A 21,163-nucleotide genomic window follows, 5' to 3' on the forward strand; every position below is an offset into this window, starting at 1 on the left:
TGTATATTATACTGTGTACTATATGTATATGTATTTATGTGTATATATGCTTATTTTCAAAGGTGAGAAAAAATGTGTGGGTATAAGTTGTCCTCTGATGGGAATGGCACCCTATCAGAATTTCCCCTTTTTTCCCTTCCAGTTTTGAGAGAGTTGTTTTAGGACAGCCGGGGGCTGGGGGGACACCAGGATACCCTTGTCGGGGGTTCCTTATAAATCCTAAGGAGACTGAGGCAATTTTAATAGAGTCTCACATCCACCCATCCTTCACATTGTAGGTACCTTGTTTGATGCTGATTCATCCCTTCTGCCTTTGTGTTTTCAGGGACTCTTGTCCAGAGGCGGGCCATATCCTCTTGAAAAACACTGGTACTTGTTGAGCGGGAATGAGGTTTTCTAAGATAAAATTAAACAAAGCTACTCATTTGAAGAAAAACTAGCTTAAGGGATGGAACATTTTAAAGTTTAAATGTACCCTTAAACTCTGCTGGTTGGGCCAACAGATTTCAGAGCAAGTAGAAAATGAAAGTTTACAGAAATGATTTGGAAAGGACCAATCATCCTTGATTTGCTTCATGAATGTGGCATTTGTGATTATAATATTTACATTGTAATCATATAAATAACGTTTTATGTGGCTAGAATTTTTTATTTGTATAGTAGACTTAGATATCATTTCATAGAGAATATACAGCATTGGGAAAAGCAGTCTGTGTCATGGAGAATCTATAGGCTAGAGAGGGGCAGTACGTACTCGGGTTAAGAGCATGGTCCATGGAGCGCAACAGATGGGACTCAAAACCCAGCTCTATCATGTTATAGTTCTTAAGCCTCAGAGAAGCAGCACATCTCTCTATGCCTCAGTTTTTTCATCTGTGAGATAGGGATAACGTGACTTAATTTTCACAGAGTTGTGAGGCTTTCATGAGCACTAGGTAATATATGCTCAGTAAGTGGCAGGTCTTAATAGATTTTCTGAAGAATACTGAGTTCCAGGTGTTCCATTACCAGAAGAGGGTATGCCACTGCTGTAGAGAATGAAATGTTCTCAAATAATTTTATGTCTGATTTAAGGGCAGTGGTGGGAAATTGCAGGGGTCTGTTTCTAGCATGTAATAGGTACTTGGAAACTGTTGACTGAAAAATCTGGGGCTTGAAGTAAACCCTTTCCTTTGTCTCCCTTTTCTGCTTGGAGCATACCCTTCTTCCATCTTTTTCCATTCTGGAACATGGAATGAGGAGGGTTCCCTCATGCCGTGAGTGTCCCAGATCTGATTATTTTATCCCCTTGCACTGTGGCCATCTGCCCCAGCTCTCCTCTGGGCTTCTGAAGGCTCTTTTGGGGAGGTGCTCAGACAGCTGCTTCCCAGGGTCTGCCTTTCCTACTTGATCTCACCAAGAGGCTATTGAGAACATCCTCAAAACATTTAGGTGTTTTGGTTTTTTTTCCCTCAGTCATCTCAAGGCAGCTGCTTTATTGTGCTATGTAGGGTAAATATGTGTTTTACGTATTTTTATTAGCTTCCAGCAGTATAATCTGACGTGGGATTCTCTTTTGTCTTTTCAGGTGCCATTTGGATAGTCCTTTAGCGGCACGATGTACTCTGAGTGGAGGTCGCTGCATTTGGTGATTCAGAATGATCAGGGCCACACCAGTGTGCTGCACAGCTATCCAGAGAGCGTTGGGCGAGAGGTGGCAAACGCGGTGGTTCATCCTCTCGGGCAGGCCTTAGGTACCCCTTCAGTGGCTGGGAGTGAGAGTTTGTTAAAAACTGACAAAGAAGTAAGTGTTTCTTGATTTCATTCTACTGTGTGAAAGTATGTTTGTTACTGCATAATCTATTTAACATTTTATGGGATTCCCTGGTGGCTCAGACAGTGAAGAATGTGCCTGCAATGCAGGAGACCCAGGTTCAGTCCCTGGGTCGGGAAGATCCCCTGCAGGAGGGAATGGCAACCCACTCTAGTATTCTTGCCTGGAGAATCCCATGGACAGAGTAGCCTGGTAGGCTATAGTCCATAGGGTCTCAAAGAGTCTGACACAGCTGAGCAACTAACACACACTTTTAAAATGGATTTCTGCTCAGTGGAGTGTGACTTCTCAGTTTGAACTTATATGGGTTGTGGGTTAGAGCTCAGAGTTTGTGGGAGTTCAAGGAATAGATTGTTCCATTGTGCTGTTGGGATTTCCTGCTGCTGCTAAGTTGCTTCTGTCGTGTCCAACTCTGTGCAACCCCATAGACGGCAGCCTACCAGGCTCCCCCATCCCTGGGATTCTCCAGGCAAGAACACTGGAGTGGGTCGCCATTTCCTTCTCCAGTGTGTGAAAGTGAAAAGTGAAAGTGAAGTCACTCAGTCGTGTCTGACTCCTAGCGACCCCATGGACTGCAGCCCACCAGGCTCCTCCGTCCATGGGATTTTCCAGGCAAGAGTACTGGAGTGGGGTGCCATTGCCTTCTCGGACCCAATTCTCCTCCACCTGAGCTGTGTGCTGAGCAGACTTGGATGTCAGGACATCAGGCCCTTTCCCCAGGTTCTAGGCTCAGTCTTCAGATTTCTCTTCAGAGGCTTGTGTTTGGAAGCTCTTTGTTTTTAACTCTAAAAGGCCTCTAACCAAAGGCCTGTTTTGTGTGGTTTTCAGGCTGCCCGTGTGCATTGAGCCTGAGGCTCTCCTGCTGTCTCCATCCTGACTTACAAGTTTGAGAGTTCTGCAGAGCAGTTCAATCTGTATGGCTGTGAGCCCAAGTGATTGGAATGGGGATCATGTTTGCTGTCCCTAAAGATGAGGAGTTTTTGGAATGGCTTGGCCTGGAGCTGGTCCTCTATTCTTGGGTTCAGGGGACTGGGCATTACAGTTAAGTTGCTTTAAGTTGGACTTAACCTGCCCGTCCCTTTTCACTTATGTTCTGATTTCTCCTGAAGGAGAGATTAGACTTAATCCAGGTATAGGACCATTCTAGAGAGACTGAAGATTATAGCTCAGGAGGCAGTTTATTTACCCTCTGTAGGCCATGGACTACCGAAGGGGAAGCCCTTCATACTGAAGAGCATTTTCTTCTCAGAGTGCCCTGGCAGAGACCTATCCTAAGGACTAGCACTTGCCCTGGTGTACTCTCTTCTTGGTGTATCTGTGATTCCTTGCTGCCTTCTCCTGGGAAGAGATGGCATGTGATTAGGTGGTGGTGTTCAGTGCAGCTCTTTCTACCCTCGAAAGAATATGAGAGAATAATAGTTCTTAAATCCAGTGCCCTCTCAAATTATGTAAGTGAACTATTGTATGAAGATATCACCAAAGGTACATCTTCTCCTTGGTCTTTCCTCTGATAATTAGGAACTTGGCAGCCTCTTTTAAAATTCTTTCCCTTGTTCAGCTTAATCCCGCTCTGCACCCCTCCCCACCTTATTTGTCATAGCCTCAATGTGTTGTTATAGTTGCTTTTAATATTAATTGCTGTGACATGTTGTTTTCTGTTACACTGTTGTTACATATTTTCTACCTGTGACCTTTGTAGTTTTGTTCTGAGCTTAAATATTTCAGTACATGTATTTATCTTGTTACATTCAGCTTTAGTTTTAAACTGCTGAAATCTTTGTGAATCCTGAATTTCTGTTTTACAAGTTAGTTATTTTTTTAGTTTTGTGACGTCTACACATGGTCCATGTAATGGATTACCATTACAAAATGGTAATCCAATTTTCTCTAAGTTAAAATCTTGGCAGAGCCTTTGGCATGCCATTGGGCATCTGCTTCCAAAATGATCTTGGTACAGTAATCCACTGCTAGTCTCCCAGGTTATTTTGACCAGTTACAAATCCAGCCATTCTACCTTCTTCTGGACTATATGTTGTCTCCATCTTGTCCACAAGGACCAAACTTGTTAAAGCCCAGATCGCCCTTTGCCAGAGAAGGCTGTTAATGGCATGGTGAGAATAGCTTTAGATTTCTAGGCCAGGGATCTAGTTTTCAGCTCTGGTATTTTGAAGCAGAGGCTTTGGGCCAAATAGCTTAATTTGCTAAACTTCAGTTTTCTTATGTCTAAAATGAGGATAGTTTACCCTCTCACATGGGTTATTCTGATGGTTAGATAATATTTATGAAAGTGCCTCAGAAACTGATTTTAAATCAGTACCAGGTTTATACTAGCTGCCTTCATAGTAATCCTCTTGATAAAGGAATGAAGCTTGTCTGGTATGACTTGTTCTTTTGAGCAGGCTAGTTCCCACTGACCCTTCTTCCCTTTTATAAGTACTCCCTGATCATCTGCTTAGTAATTTGTCCCAGAGTTTTGTCTGGAATTCACTTAAACTTTCCAGTCTACATTATCTGGAATATAGTTTTATCTTCTTTTGCAAGTTGGACCATTTTCCCCTTTTCATTGTACCTTATTTATTCATAATTGCTGGCAGTGGTTCAACAGTCTCAGACAATTTCTCTCAGCCCCTATGATTCAGACAGGTCAGGAGACTGGAAGTCATTTAGTGTAGCTAAGTGCCTTTTTTGGAGAAGGCAATGGCAACCCACTCCAGTACTCTTGCCTGGAAAATCCCATGGGCAGAGGAGCCTGGTAGGCTGCAATTTATGGGGTTGAGAAGAGTCGGACACGACTGAGCAACTTCACTTTCACTTTTCACTTTCATGCGTTGGAGGAGGAAGTGGCAACCCACTCCAGTGTTCTTGCCTGGAGAATCCCAGGGACAGGGGAGCCTGGTGGGCTGCCATCTATGGGGTCGCACAGAGTCGGACACGACTGAAGTGACTTAGCAGCAAGTGCCTTTTTAAGATGTTACCCAGCTTCAGTCTCTTCTGACTTGTGTTTGATCTTGCCCTTCCATTTAAAATATTATTTTCTTTGCCAAATGAAAATAGTCACACAGCAAGAGTTGGACAGTTCATCTTCCTTCCTGTTGTTTGTTAAAGTTGCATAATCTGAAAATGGAATATGATTAAATTTATGTAAATGATTTCCTAAATGACACATACCCACATGCAAATTAAGTGGAGGAAAATATCTAAAATTTTCTATTTCTGTGCATCTAATCTCTGTGGAAAGCCAAGATGACCTGTACTTTTTATTTTACAGAGCAAACAGTAATAATGTCTAAGGGGTGAAAGCCAATGTAGGCTTGATAATTAGAAATAAGCACATAATTTATTTTCTTAAATCTTTTGCTTAGAGAGTGTTGTCTGAGTATGTCTTATACATGGGAGGTGCATTTTCTAAAATTAATCTGATCTATGTTGAGACGAATATACTTCAATTGAGAGGTTTTTGGTAATAAGTTAACATTTTAAATCAGTCTACTGATAAACAGCGAGGGATGTGTAATAATTCTATATCTATATTTTCTTTTGTTTAGGTAAAATGGACCATGGAAGTAATTTGCTATGGACTGACCCTTCCATTGGATGGAGAGACTGTAAAATATTGTGTTGATGTATATACCGACTGGATTATGGCTTTAGTGTTACCGAAAGATTCTATTCCATTGCCAGTTATTAAAGAGCCTAATCTATATGTTCAAAGTATACTAAAACACCTGCAAAATCTTTTTGTACCAAGGTAAGCTATACTAGTCTATCTGGCCATTATCCGGATCATAATAAAATATTCATCATTGTTACTTTTTTATATTCTAGGAACTGATTTCATTGTTAGTCTTTTGAGCAGTAATTTTCATGTCTTTTTCAGTTAAAAAATGTGTTAATATCAATGAGAGAGATGGGCTTATATAATGTTTTCTAGGACTCTTTAACAATGTGTTTTCATTTTAACAGCTTTTGGCTTTGCTTCTAAGATCTGATAGCTATTAGGTATGAAAATACTGTGACCCCCTTTCCCTTACAGTAAAAAAACCCTGTTTTTGCCTAACGTAATTGTTGTCTAAACTTAAGCTAAAGAAATAACTAAGCCCTGTACCTTAAAATGAATCTTATGAGAGAATGAAGATATAGAAGTAAGCAGATTTGAAATTATGGGCAGATTTGAAATTATGGGCAAATTTGTAGTAGACCGAAAGAATACTTTTGACAGTTGTATTACTGAGTTTTTCTCCTACCTTCTGTGACAGAGACCTTAAATATTGTAATGTACGGTTGCCTTCAGTTCAGTTCAGTCGCTCAGGCGTGTCTGACTCTTTGCGACACCATGAACTACAGCACACCAGGCCTCCCTGTCCATCACCAACTCCCAGAGTTCACCCAAACTCATGTCCATCAAGTCGGTGATGCCATCCAGCCATTGCATCCTCTGTCGTCCCCTTCTCCTCCTACCCCCAATCCCTCCTAGCATCAGGGTCTTTTCCAATGAGTCAACTCTTCACATGAGGTAGCCAGGGTATTGGAGTTTCAGCTTTAGCGTCAGTCCTTCCAGTGAACACCCAGGACCGATCTTTAGGATGCACTGTTTGGACCTTCTTGGAGTCCGAGGGACTCTCAAGAGTCTTCTCCAACACCACAGTTCAAAAGCATCAATTCTTCAGTGCTCAGCTTTCTTCACAGTCCAACTCTCACATCCATACATGACCACTGGAAAAGCCATAGCCTTGACTAGATGGACCTTTGTTGGCAAAGTGTTATCTCTGCTTTTTAATATACTATCTAGGTTAGTCATAACCTTCCTTCCAAGGAGTAAGAGTCTTTTAATTTCATGACTGCAGTCACCATCTCCAGTGATTTTAGAGCCCAAAAATTAAAGTCTGACACTGTTTCCACATCTATTTGCCATGAAGTGATGGGACCAGATGCCATGATCTTAGTTTTCTGAATGTTGAGCTTTAAGCCAACTTTTTCATTCTCCCCTTTCACTTTAATCAAGAGGCTTTTTAATTCCTCTTCACTTTCTGCCATAAGGGTGGTATCATCTGCATATCTGAGGTTGTTGACATTTCTTCCGGCAATCTTAATTCCAGCTTGTGCTTCCTCCAGCCCAGCATTTTTCATGATGCACTCTGCGTATAAGTTAAATAAGCAGGGTGACAATATACAGCCTTGACATACTCCTTTTCCTATTTGGAACCAGTCTGTTGTTCCATGTCTAATTCTAACTTGCTTCCTGACCTGCATATAGGTTTCTCAAGAGGCAGGTTAGGTGGTCTGGTATTCCCATGTCTTTCAGAATTTTCCACAGTTTATTGTGATCCACAGGGTTGCCTTACTTATACCTAAAACATTTTTTCCCATTCTAAAAAAATTATATGTCATTTTAAAGGATTTTGGAAATAATAGAAAATGGAGAGGAAAACATTAGTTGCCTACCCATTTGTAGGGATTTCCTTTGAGAAAAATCTGTTTTCATCTGTGTGTGTTTCTATTTTGAAAATGTCTGGAAGGGTCAAGAGGGCTGACTTCTATCCTTCTGGAAAAGTTTTGGTTAGGACTTTTGGTCTGTCAGATGATGAGGGGCTATAAATTATCCAAAAAGCATCTCTGTAAATTTTAGCTTTTTAAATTTAGAAGGAAGATTACTTTAGAAAATCTGAATTAAAAAAGAGAATCTTCATTACATGCTGTGATCTATAGGATCAAGTTTGCAAACATACCTCAAGATATTGTTGGTTTGATTCCAGGCTGCTGCAGTAAAGCAAACATTGAAGTAAAGCATTTTTTGGTTTCCCAGTATAAAAGTTATGTTTATAGTATATTGTTGTCTATAAGTGTGCAATAGCATTATGTCTAAAAAAACAAAGTACATGTTTTAATTAAAAAATACTAGCATTACTAAAAAGTGCTAAGTATCATCTGAGCCTTTAGTGAACTGTTACCTTTTTGATGGTGTAGGGTCTTACCCTGATGTTGACGGCTGCTAGCTGATCAGGTTGGGTGGATGTGGCAGTTTCTTATAAGACAACAGTGACATTTGCCACATGGATTGACTCAGCAGTTCATGAATGATTTCTCTGTAACATGCAGTGCTATTTGATAACATTTTGCCTACAATAGAGGTTCTTTCAGAATTAGAGTTAATCCTGTCAAAGCCTTCTGCTTTATCAACTAAATTTATGCAATATTCTAAATCCTTTGTTTTCACTTCAATAATGTGTACAACATCTACACCAAAAGTAGATTCCATCTTAAGAAACCACTTTCTCTGCTCATCTATAAGAGGCAGCTCCTCATCCATGAAAGTTTCATCATGAGATTACGGCGATTCAGCCCCGTCTTCAGGTTCCACTTCTAATTTTAGTTCTCTTGTTATTTCTACCACATCTGCATTCACTTCCTCCACTGAAGTCTTAAGCCCCTCAGTGTCATCCATGAGGACTGGAATCAGCTTCTTCCAGACTGTTATTAATGTTGATATTTTGACCTTTCCCCATGAATCATAAATATTCTTAATGCCATTTAGAATGATGAATCTTTTCCACCGGGTTTTCAGTTTCTACTTGAAATTGAAAGTGGCCATCAGAGAAATCACTGTCTATGGCAGCTGTAGTCTTACCCAAATGTATTTCTTAAATAATAGGACTTGAAAGTTCAAATTTCTCCTTCATCCATGGGCAGCAGAATGAATGGTAGGTTAGCAGGCAACATTAATCTCATTGTACATCTCAGTGTTGACAGAAAAAACTGCACAGCCTAAAAGTTGAGAATTACATTTTATTCATCGGATTTACTGAAAACTATAGCCTGGATATAGCCTCTCAGATGCTCAGAGGGAGTGTTCCAAAGAGGTAAAGAAGGAGCAAAGATATATAGGAGTTTTTCTGGGGGAAAAAAAAAAAGCTGTGTAGCAGAACATGAAAAATTACTGCTATTCAAAAAGAAGACATCTTAAGGTAATGATTTTAGTGCCTTTCTTTGTATAGGAAGATGCAAGAGTTTGAGCTTATTGAAATTATTCCTTTGATATGCATCTTAACTGTGTAGGCCCAGTATTTTGTTTTCCTCTGTCCTGAATTCCCCTAGGGTGTACTGTAGGGAGTGGCTTTATTGACTGTGGCTTTATGGCCACAACATTGTTTACTGAAATGGCAGGTGACATCCATCAGAGCTCTTGGATGACCAAGTGCTTTGTAAATGAGCAGTAATATTTTAAAAGGCATCTTTTTTCCTGAGTAGTAGGTCTCAACAATGGGCTTAAAATATTTAGCAAATCATGTTGTAAACTGGTGTGCTGTCATCTGGGCTTTATTGTTTCATTTATATGGCACAGGCAGAGTAGATTGAGCATAATTCTTAGGGGTCCTAGAATTGTCAGAATGGTAAATGAGCATTGGCTTCAACTTGAAGCCACTAGCTGCTTGAGGCCCCTATCAAGAGTCAGCCTGTCCTTTGCATTTTTGAAGCCAGGAGTTCTCTCTAGCTATGAAAGTCCTTAGATGGGATCTTCTTCCATTAGAAGCCTGTAGGCTGTTTTGTCTCCACTGAAAATCAATTGTTTAGTGTGGCTACTTTCATCTTCCTTAATTATCTTGGCTAGATCTTCTGGATAACTTGCTACAGCTTTTACATTAGCACTTGCTGCTTCACCTTGCTGCTGCCCCCACCCCCCATGTACACTTTTTTTTTTTTTTTATGGCGACAGCTTCTTTCCTTCAGCCTCATGAACCAGCCTCTGCGCTTCAGACTTTCCTTCTGCAGCCTCCTCACCATTCTCAGCCTTCACAGAATTGAAGAGAGTTAAGGGCCTTGCTGCGGGTTAGGCTTTGGCTTAAGGGAATGTTGTGGTTTGTTTGATCTATCCAGACACTAAAACTTTCTTCATATCAGTAATAAGGCTGTTTCTTTTTCTTATCATTTGTGTGTTCACTGGAGTAACACTTTTAATTTCCTTCAAAAGCTTTTCCTTTGCATTCACAATTTGGCTTACTGATGCGGAAGGCCTAGCTTCTAGCCTGTCTTGGCTTTTGACCTGCTTTCCTCACTAAGCTTAGTCATTTCTACCATTTTACAGTGCCGTGTTACATTTTGTTATACAACAAAGTGATTCAGTTTTGTGCACGTGCGTGCACACACACACATATTCTTTTTAAGATTCTTTTCCATTATAGGTTATTATAGGATATTGAATATGGTTCCCTGTGCTATTACGGTAGGTACTTGTTATTTCTGGTTTTTGATTTAAAGTGAAAGACTTGATTCTTCCTTTCATTTGGACACTTAGAGGCATTGTAGGGTTATTAAATGGCCTAATTTCAATATTGCTGTGTCTCAGGGAATAGGGAGGCCTGAGGAGAAAGACAATGCAGGAAAATGGCTGGTTGGTGGAGCAGTCAGAACACATTTATCAGTGAAGTTTGACATCTTATATGGGCGTGTTTTTTGATGCCGCAAAACAATTATAGTAGTAACATCAAAGATCACTGATCATCAAATCACTGTAAAGATATAATAACAATGAAAATATTTTGAGAATTACCAAAATGTGGCATAGAGACACAAAGTGTGCAATGCAGTGGGGGAAATTGCACATACAGACTTGCTCAGTCCGTGTAAGGTTGCTATAAGTCTTTAGTTTGTAAAAAACCCACAATATTGGTGAAGTGCAATAAAACGAAGTGCAGTACATTGAGGTATGTCTGTTAACGCCTTAATCTTACCACCCCGTCACCAGCCACCCAGTTCTACTTCTGATGGTGTAGTCATTCAGTCATGTCCAACTCATTGTGACCTTGTGAACTGCAGCACGCCAGGCTTCACTATCTCCCAGAACTTGCTATAACTCATGTCCATTGAGTCGGTGATGTCATCCAACTATCTCATCCTCTGTTGCACCCTTCTCCTCCAACCTTCGGTCTTTTCCAGGATCAGGGTCTTCTCCAATGAGTCGGCTCTTTGCTTCAGGTGGCCAAGGTATTGGAGCTTCAGCCTCAGTCCTTCCAATGAATGTTTGGAATTGATTTCCTTAGAATTGACTGGTTTGATCTCCTTGCTGTCCAAGGGAAGTCTTCTCTAACACACAGTTCAAATGCATCAGTTCTTCAGTGCTCAGCTTTCTTTATGGTCCAACCCTCACATCTGTACATGACTACTAGATAAACCATAGCTTTGACTGTTTGGACCTTTGTTGGCAAAGTGATGTCTTTGCTTTTTAATACACTGTCTAGGTTACATTTGGGTGAATTAAATGCTGGTTGTTTGTATTTATTGATTTCAAATAGAAGTTATAACAGGAAATGGTGGAAAGTAAGTGGTAGGAAGACATTGTTTGTAGCTAAGCAGATTCTTCTAAAATGATAATACTTTTAATGCTTTCTTATCATCCCATTTAGGAGACTAATTTACTAGGCTTTTTCGTAGTAAATGGGAGAGTTTCATGGGTAGTATTGTCTCCTCTTTGTACTCTTACCAACTCTGAGTGCTCAGTTAATTTTATTAATGAGAAAAATCAATTGGATTTATATTAATTAGGCTTTTGCTTTTCTCTTTTGAGAAGCATGACTACCGTATAAATTGTTCATTTTACTATTTGGTAATTAGCTTGTTTTCCCAAAAGTGTGTGTAATTCTGAGAGGGTGCTTGCTGAACTGAGTATTAGAGTTCTCCTGGATAATTGTATCTTAGGGAGCTGAATATTTTCAGTGCTAAATATTGGGAGTTATGATATTATCTCCTGTTATTGGGAGTTTTTTGATTTTGTTTTTTGAGTCAAATAGTCACAAAATCATCAAGTTTACTTAATTGTTTTTATGAAAACTAATGCTCAAATAGAGGAAACAGCCTCTACCACTTTGCTGAAGATTAGGTCAGAATGGTGTAGCCTTTCTTTTTTCCCTGTCAGTTTGATTTGGGGGAGTGCATAACTTATATGCAGAGTACATCATGAGAAACGCTGGACTGGAAGAAACACAAGCTGGAATCAAGATTGCCGGGAGAAATATCAATAACCTCAGATATGCAGATGACACCACCCTTATGGCAGAAAGTGAAGAGGAGCTAAAAAGCCTCTTGATGAAAGTGAAAGAGGAGAGTGAAAAAGTTGGCTTAAAGCTCAACATTCAGAAAACAAACATCATGGCATCTGGTCCCATCACTTCATGGGAGATAGATGGGGAAACAGGGAAACAGTGTCAGACTTTATTTTTGGGCTTCAAAATCACTGCAGATGGTGACTGCAGCCATGAAATTAAAAGACACTTACTCCTTGGAAGAAAAGTTATGACCAACCTAGATAGTATATTCAAAAGCAGAGACATTACTTTGCCATCAGAGGTCCGTCTAGTCAAGGCTATGGTTTTTCCTGTGGTCATGTATGGATGTGAGAGTTGGACTGTGAAGAAGGCTGAGCGCCAAAGAATTGATGCGTTTGAACTGTGGTGTTGGAGAAGACTCTTGAGAGTCCCTTGGACTGCAAGGAGATCCAACCAGTCCATTCTGAAGGAGATTAACCCTGGGATTTCTTTGGAAGGAATGATGCTAAAGCTGAAACTCCAGTACTTTGGCCACTTCGTGTGAAGAGTTGACTCATTGGAAAAGACTCTGATGCTGGGAGGGATTGAGGGCAGGAGGAGAAGGGGACAACAGAGGATGAGATGGCTGGATGGCATCATTGACTCGATGGACATGAGTCTGAGTGAACTCCGGGAGATGGTGATGGATAGGGAGGGCTGGCATGCTGCGATTCATGGGGTCGCAAAGAGTCGGACATGACTGAGTGACTGAACTGAACTGAACTGATAGCTGAGTGAGCACATAGCCATCATTTAAAACTGATTAGGGTCTTCATTGCTCGAATATACTGTACTTCAAAAAGTGTGGCATTTTTCTAAAGCAGTCGTCGGCAAACTTTTTTTGTAAAGAGGCATATAGTAAATATTTTAGGCTTTGTGGGCCATACCATAGTGTCTGTCTCAACTATTCAACTGTGCTGATATAGAGAAGCGGCCATAGACGATATATTAATCAATGAGCATGGTTGTGTTCCAATAAAGTTTTTTTTTTTTTTTACAAAAACAGATGACAGGCCAGATTTGACCCACATACCATACATAGTTCACTAGCTCATGTTCTAGAATAGTTTTTCTGAAGTTCGCATGTTACTTTTGGAAATATTAGGGGGAAAAGAGCATCTGTGGTGTTTCGACCTTTCTGTTTGTTTTTCAGTAAAGGTTGCCTTATTTCTCTTAGCTGTATAAACTTGGACACTGCTCTTGAATTTAGGCTGCTGAGTGATGCCACAGTACCTAAGGAGCAGATGTTTCCTTTTCTGCACTGGGCAGGTAGTACTAGGAATGGTAGGTAAGCCTGGGTTACCATTTGGAAAGTTTCTAGTGTTATTGCTAGCTTGTAAGAATGTCGCCCCCAGGACCACTAGTGGTATTTTTATTTTTTATTCTGGGTTTCCTCTTACATGGCTATATGAAGTTTGGGGCTACTGTGTATTTCTTACTCTTGCTTAGTAGCAGACCAACAGATACAAGCTTGAGCCTCTTGGCTTCCCATGGTCTGGATTCACCTTAGACTGAACATGGGACCTCTCCCTGTCCTTGGGGACTCTTGTCTTTTCCTAGGTGAATGTCTCATCATTTCACTTTAGGTCTGGCTTCTTTAGGAGGAACTTAGGGTTGTCATTTTCTTGCAGCTCTAGTGTAAGTGTTTGATTTTATGGGTTGTGGCCCAGAATCTGAGAATCTTTATCCTGAGGTTGTGATGGAAGTTCTAAGAGCACGCACTTCATTGTCTGGATTTCTCAAGGAGACTCTGAGATTCCCTCCTCTGATAGAGACATGTTTTATGAAATTTTTGTGACGTGAGTCATGTAGAAACTTGGCCTCAAGATTTATTTCAATAATGATAGTTACTTGCCTTGGTCTTCACATGGGAACTCTGGAAGCCAGTTCACTATTTGCCAATGCAGTAGGTTTACTATGATTCCTGAAAATCTTAAGGTGATCCATGTTGGATAGTGGGAATAAGGGCTGGGGCTTGTACTTTTATCTTCATCCTCAACCCTAGCCCTGATACACTGATGTAATAATACTGTTGGGGAAAAATGGTGTTGTGAAGTAAAGAGAGCTATAAAACTTCTTTGGGAGTATCTTGGGTACCTTTGGGTTAAGTTGCCTTTTTTTGATAGAGCCACAGTTAGCAGGTGCTCATTTCTGAGGAAGTTATCTCTGTATCCCATCAGTTTTGGGGACCTGTTAGGATATTTCATTTTTTAAGCTCTTCTCTATCAGACATTAACTTCAAAGGGATTGTGAGCATTATGAAGTTCATGCTGAATTCTTGTGAACATATGTTTAAAAATTTTTTAAAGAATACAAAGGTCATTCTGCTGTGTGAGCAGCAGAAGTAGCTGTGGGTATTTACTCATTCATTCAGCAGAAACCTATGGAGTATCTGTTGTATGTGCCAGGCACATTTCAGACTTAGAAAACCCAGAGGCGAAGTCCACTTTCTAGTATCCTCCTTCTCCTCGGGAGCTTTTCAAGCTCTTTAGGAGTGGTAGGTTTACATCCCAGAATGCCAAACTGCATGAGGAGGAAGTAGCTTTGAACTGAAGAGGGTGCGCCTAGTTCTGTCTGCAGGTGCTGTCAGGGAGTTGCCTGTCTTTAACTGTTGCATTCTGTCCTTAAGCTTGTCAGTGATGTCTGTCTGTCTTCTTTAGACAGGAACAGGGCTCCAGTCAGATCCGACTATGCTTACAGGTCCTGAGAGCCATTCAAAAACTGGCCCGTGAGTCATCCATTATGGCCCGAGAAACCTGGGAAGTCTTATTGTTGTTTCTTCTGCAGATTAATGACATACTTCTAGCGCCACCAACTGTTCAAGGTTTGTTGATTATTTTTTCTGATTTATTGCTGAGCTCCAAACACAGTTCACTTTTAGATTCAATGAGTAGTAGACTCAGTAGGGATTTAAAATTTGGCACTACAGTTGACAAACCAGTATGAGGAGAGACTCAGTGTTTGATAATGTACATGTTTGATAATGACAGCAACAGTAGCTTGTTCAATGTATCAGGACAGATCGCCTATATAAGAAACAACTAATGTACCTCCGGGAAGACTGAAAACTTGATGGCTGTAGAAGATATTTCGTTTAGCAAATGAAACCTAGAAAATCTTAAAGTATTCTATTTGGAAGTATGACAAGTATGTCATTCATTACCTAGCCATCAAAAAGCCTTCAGTTTTATGAGTTCAGAGTGTATTTTAAGATGTCTTGCTTTGTATAATAGAGCACAGACAATAGAGTATACACAGACAATAAGTTGACAATTCTAGTTCCAAATTCCCCTGTTGCTTATTCATCTGTTTGTTCTTTTTATTAACACATATGAGTGTGCTTGTGCTCTCACATAAATGCAGTGTCCAGGATTCCTGAATTTTAGTGTTGAAAGGGACTCCGTAATAGAAATACCCTGTCTGGGACTGGTGATGAGCTAGCCAGACAGGTAGTGTGCCTCTCTCTTAAACAATCCCCATGCCAGGGATTCAGCACCATAAGTCAAGCCATCCATCCCTTTCTGGAGCTTATTATTGTTGAAACTTCACTTTTGCTCATTTGAAATCCTTAGAACTTTTTGTTCTGTATGGAAATCCAAAGTTTGCCTTCTGTGGCTAGGCAGAGTACAGACCGCTGCTGTTCTCCTTAGTTCCCAGGCTTGGAACCGAGGAGCAGCTCTATTTTCATGCTTGAGGCTTTGTCCTACCAGAACTAGTCCTTTGGCTCCCTTCTTTGTCTCCCTCTCCCTTGAAGGTTGGCTTTCAAACACATGAAGCATTTTATAGCAAAGTTTGAAGGTAGGAAGTCTCAGGTATTTGTTCTGATTTCTTTTCTTATTGGCTGTGTGAACTTGGGCAAGTTACTTAAATTTCCAGAACCTGTTTTCTCATCTTCAAAATGGATATAATTGGTACTTGGTAATAGATACTATTGATATAAAAACCTACCCTGCAGAATTAATGTGAGGTCACGTGTATGAGCTATGTGGCACAGAAACTAATAGCACTCGCTCATTGTAGGCACTCATCCTTTCCCTTCTTCTGTGTGTGCTCCTGGAAGGTTAAGATCTTCCATAAGAACCCAGCAGGGTTACTCGAAAACTTCCTATGTGATAATGGGTTGATGTGTTCATGATTTCCTTCATAAGAGCTCCTAAGAGTAGTTTTTTGTTCTTACTATTAAGTGGTTATTTGAAAGTCAAAACTTAACATTGCAGTTATTTTAATTTTTTGACCAGTTCTCCCAAATCAGTGAGTTAAAGAGTCTGCTTTACAAATAAGTATGCCAAAGATGTTTTCTTTTTGTTGGTAAGGTGGCATTGCTGAGAATCTAGCAGAGAAGTTGATTGGTGTTCTCTTTGAGGTTTGGTTACTAGCATGTACGCGGTGCTTCCCAACACCTCCTTACTGGAAAACAGCCAAGGAGATGGTGGCTAACTGGAGGCACCACCCGGCAGTGGTGGAGCAATGGAGCAAGGTCATCTGTGCGCTCACTTCAAGGTAAGTTACTGTCATCAACTTGCCTTCTTTCATCCATCTGGCTGTAGGCAGCCTTCCCCTAATTCTGTGTCTTTCTGGAGTACGTGGTAAAAGTCTCTATTCTGTGTCTCTTATTATTATACTTTAGTTAATAGAATCAATCAGTTTTTAAAAGTAGATGTAGCAATTGGCCTTGTGGCTGTTTAATCTAAAACCTTTTAGATTGAGAAAGTATGTTGGAGAGGCAGATGAATTCTGAGCCCTACTATTCCCACCCCCCAAATCCCACTCTAATTCTAATTATTAAAATGTTTAGAAAGAAAGTGAAAGTGAAGTCGCTAAGTCGTGTCTGACTCTTTGCGTCCCCATGTGCTGTAGCCTACCAGGTTCCTCCGTCCATGGGATTCTACAGGCAAGAGTACTGGAGTGGGTTGCCATTTCCTTCTCCAGGGAATCTTCCTGACCCAGGGATTGAACCCAGGTCTCCTGCATTGTAGGCAGACACTTTATGGTCTGAGCCACCAGGGAAGTCCGAAATGTTTAAGATCATTATTTTAAAAAAATGAACCAAAGAAAGTTATAACAGAAAGAGTTAAGTTCACCAGAAATCTTATTATAAATAATTTTACAGAAATAGGACCATACTATAATATTCTCATCTGTAACCAAAGTAGGTAGTTTTTTATAATAATGACTTTTTTTTTAGCCATTTATATATAATATCATCACTATTCTGTGAGTAAACCGTTAAGCTTCATTTTTTTCGGACTTTTTTTTTTCATTTCTTGTAATATATAACTCTTTAAAGCTGAGCATTCTTTTTTAAACATGATCACAATACCATTATCACACATGAACAAAATGTTAACAGTTTTCTAATGTTGTTTAGCTATTGAGTGTTCCGATGTCCCTGAATGTCACAACTTTTTAAAATAGTTGATTCCATTGAATCAGAACACAGACAAGGTATGGACATTGTATTTAGTTGACATATTTCTTAAGCCTATTTTAAACTGTAGGTTCCTGCTCTCTCATTTTTATTTCCTTGCAGGTGTTTTTTGTTGAACTGGTTTGTTTTGTCTTATTGAATGCTTCACATTCTGGATTTTTCTGATTATGTCCTAGTTTTGTTAATTAATATGTTCCTCTCCCTTATATTTCCTGTCAGCTGGTAGTTAATCTGACAGGAGACTGGAGATCTGATTAGACTTAATCTGATTTAGACTTAATGGGAGGGTTAGTGGAGGAGGTGGAAACAGATAATTTATAGGTGGTATTACTAGGTGGTATTATAGGTGGTATCAGAAGGTACATTGGTCTTTTTATGAGTTAATATATATATCTTTATCATCATTTAAGATGAATTTTTGTTTGTTTATTCTGGTATGTCTTTATGAATGTCACTATTATGAATCTATTTTTAAATAATACATCTTTTTATCTTGATTATAAAAGTATAATACAAATGGAAAATTTGGAAGACATAAGGGGAAATATCCATCACTTACAAATAACCAATCTTTGAATATATATTTTTCTATCTTTTTTAAAAATCAATTTGAGATGATTCTATATAATGTTACCTGCTTTTTTTTAACTTTATGTCTGACTCTTGTCCCAGTAATTACATGTACCTTTTTTCTTCTTACATAGATCTCAAGATCCTATTTTAACTGGCCTTATAGTTTTTCATTATATAAATGGAATTATAATTCATTTAATAGTTTCTCTGCTGTTTTGATATTTAAATTGTTCTCTGTGTTTTCCTTTTAAAAACTATTGTTGGGAATTCCCTGGTAGTCCAGTGGTTAGGACTCAGCACCCTCACTGTTAATGGTCTGGGTTCAGTCCCAGGTCAGGGAATTAAGATCCCATGAGTTGCTCAGTGGGGCAGGAAAAAAAAAAAACAAAAAGAGGTAAATAAAGGAGGATATAAAAGTAAAAAAGAAAAAATATTGTTGATTTGCAAGTACTTTACACTTAGTCTTTGTTTGTATTCTGGTTATTTTGTTAAGATATATTTTTAGATTAGCTGTAATGGATCATAATCTGTTCTCAGTATAATAGATTAATAATTGAGTCAAAGAGCTTTGAACAGTTTTAATACATTTGGAATATTAGTATTTAGTTAAGTAATTGAATTGTCAAATTCAATTTATGGGACACATACCATAAATTCTAAACTTCATGTAAAGTTATGTTGCAGTTGTTATGAATAAATTATAATAAATTAGTTGTGTTGAAGGCATTTGTAGTGTGATGAATCTTTTAAAAAAGAATTTATTGTTTATATTATATGACTATAATCAATATAAGCATAATTGTGCATGATTATATGATTTGTTATTTTCAGTTATAAATTAAAATTTTAAATAATTTGTAATTTTATAAAATTATATATAATTTATAATTTATGTTGTAGTATACACTATAAATGGAGAAGGCAATGGCAACCCTCTCTGGTCCTCTTGCCTGGTCAATCCCATGGACTGAGGAGCCTGATAGGCTGCAGTCCATGGTGTCGCTAAGAGTTGGACAAGACTGAACAACTTCACTTTCACTTTTCAGTTTCATGCATTGGAGAAGGATATGGCAACCCACTCCAGTGTTCTTGCCTGGAGAATCCCAGGAACAGAGGAGCCTGGGGGGCTGCCGTCTATGCGGTCGCACAGAGTCGGACACGACTGAAGTGACTTAGCAGCAGCAGCAGCAGCATACATTATAAAATTATATTCTGTATAAGTGTTATTTATATACAGTGTTGTATATTACATACTATGTTATGTATAATAAGATGTATTAAAATTTATGAGAAATATTTAATTTATAAAATCACTTATTTTATAATTATAATGAAATCATATAAGTAAATAACAAATTTATAATATAAATCATATAACATAAATATATGAGATAAATTATAAATGATATTTAAATAAATAAATACTTTAAAATAATTTTTACAAAACTGAAAGTCCTCTTCCAGTTTATTTTATAAAAGGGTTTTCACTTATTTTATTCACCTCAGTGAGGTATAATACAAGTTTCATTTATTTTTTCCTATCATATTTCTCTTACTATATTTTAATGCTTGAATGTATCTTCAGTTCTGTTAAAAACGAACTTAGTGGTGTGATTTTTTTTTTTTTTTAATTTTCTAGATTACTACGCTTTACATATGGTCCTTCATTTCCTCCATTTAAAGTTCCCGATGAAGATGCCAGTCTGATCCCTCCTGAAATGGATAATGAGTGTGTTGCACAGACTTGGTTTCGCTTTTTACATATGTTAAGGTACCTTTGTTGTTGTATTTCATGTGTCCTTACCCAGTAAATGTCTTAGGCAGGAACCATACTGTAACTCCTTGTTGGAGTTCACAGTGTAGCTGCCAAGCCCAGGGGTCAGATGGAGCCAAATTGGACAATACACTCATCTGCGTCACATGCCCCTTCATCCTGGCAGGGTCAGGCTCTCCTCAGCTGCTCTTGGGCCACACTCTTTAGGGGCTTGTTCCCTGCGGTAGGTGCAGTATTTGTTCTCCTGCCTGTTGCTGCCGCCTGGGTGACAGTCTCTCTTCCAGGACTTTGTCACATTCTATGGGGGCTGAAGACTACCTTGTTCCTCTCTGTGACCAGCACTGACTGGTCAATCTTATTCTCAAGGCCTCTCCTCTGGTAACCTTGTTTAAAATTCCACTAAGGGAACAGCATAAAATTTCACAGAGGGACAAATTGTTAAAAGTAATAATACTTCATGCTCTTTCTTTCTTTATGATATTGTTTTCAGTTCAATTTCATTGCTTCCTACCTTTCTCTCTTCTAGCCCCATCCTGTGCTCTGTGGAACTTTAATTCTGTTGTGTACTATTTGATTCATAAACTTTTTCCTTGCATCTTTTCTTTCTAGTTTGATGAGCCTCATTTTTCTGTTTGTATATTAGTGATTCTAAATTACTCTCTATGACCTGTTTATAAATTAGGGGTCTTAACTATATTCTGTCATTTTATTTTTCAGTTTGTAGTTTGTTTTTCATCTTTCAGTGATTTTAGTTTACTTTTTTACATCTACCTTTTTCTGTGACCATTTTCTGTTTCCTTAAGATTAGAAAGTCTTCAGTGTACTTTGGTCAGGTATATACTCATCTATACTCACTCACTGCTTCTGACTGTTTTCTTTGTGCCATTAAGTTTCTTTATATGTATGGGTTTTGTCTTTGGGTTGCATATTATTCCATTGATCTTTCCATTCATTCTTATAGGAGTCACAGTTAATTACTTTAACCTGCTACAGTTATTGGTATTTGGTAGAACTAACGACTTTTTCCCTTTTTCCACTTAGAATATTTTTAAGAATCCCTCTTGCCTATTTAACATTTTAGATGAATTTTATAATCCATTTGACATGTTATAAAGTACACGTGAAGAGAAGAACCTCACAAAACCTGTTGGGGTTTGGAGTATATATTAGGGTAAGGAACATGTCCTGCTTTAGCAGATGAACCTGAAAATTTTAGTGGCTTAGTACAATATGTTTCATAAAAGCCTTGGGTAAGGAGCAGCTTTGCTTAGGTAGTTGTTCAGGGCCTCAGGCTGGCAAAGGCTCCGCCATCTTCAACATGTGGCTTTATTAGAGCATTAACTTTGTAGGCAGAAGCCTCTGTATCTGGCTAGAAGTTGGAAAAGAGAAAGCAAGGAAAATTATGTAGAAAGTTTTTATGGACCAGCTCCTAAATTGATGTGAATCACTGCTACCCATATTCCTTTGGCTGGAACTCACATATACCACATTAAATTAGA

At 38.9% G+C, this 21,163-nt stretch overlaps 1 protein-coding gene across 4 annotated transcripts in view; it reads left to right on the plus strand.

Annotated features, from left to right (window-relative positions):
- Window positions 1–21,163, plus strand: part of RALGAPB (Ral GTPase activating protein non-catalytic subunit beta) — a 93,217-nt gene that overhangs the window by 13,563 nt on the left and 58,491 nt on the right. For all 4 annotated transcript variants that reach the window (XM_042230127.2, XM_004014567.6, XM_012189189.5 and 1 more), the window contains exons 2-6: window positions 1,568–1,783; window positions 5,359–5,561; window positions 14,550–14,713; window positions 16,203–16,389; window positions 19,530–19,661. In XM_042230127.2, the coding sequence (XP_042086061.1) occupies window positions 1,598–1,783; window positions 5,359–5,561; window positions 14,550–14,713; window positions 16,203–16,389; window positions 19,530–19,661 (872 nt within the window). In that variant the 5' untranslated portion in view covers window positions 1,568–1,597. The remainder of the gene's footprint in view (window positions 1–1,567; window positions 1,784–5,358; window positions 5,562–14,549; window positions 14,714–16,202; window positions 16,390–19,529; window positions 19,662–21,163) is intronic.

Source organism: Ovis aries, chromosome 13, assembly GCF_016772045.2.
Source record: "Ovis aries strain OAR_USU_Benz2616 breed Rambouillet chromosome 13, ARS-UI_Ramb_v3.0, whole genome shotgun sequence".
Taxonomy (NCBI): domain Eukaryota; kingdom Metazoa; phylum Chordata; class Mammalia; order Artiodactyla; family Bovidae; genus Ovis; species Ovis aries.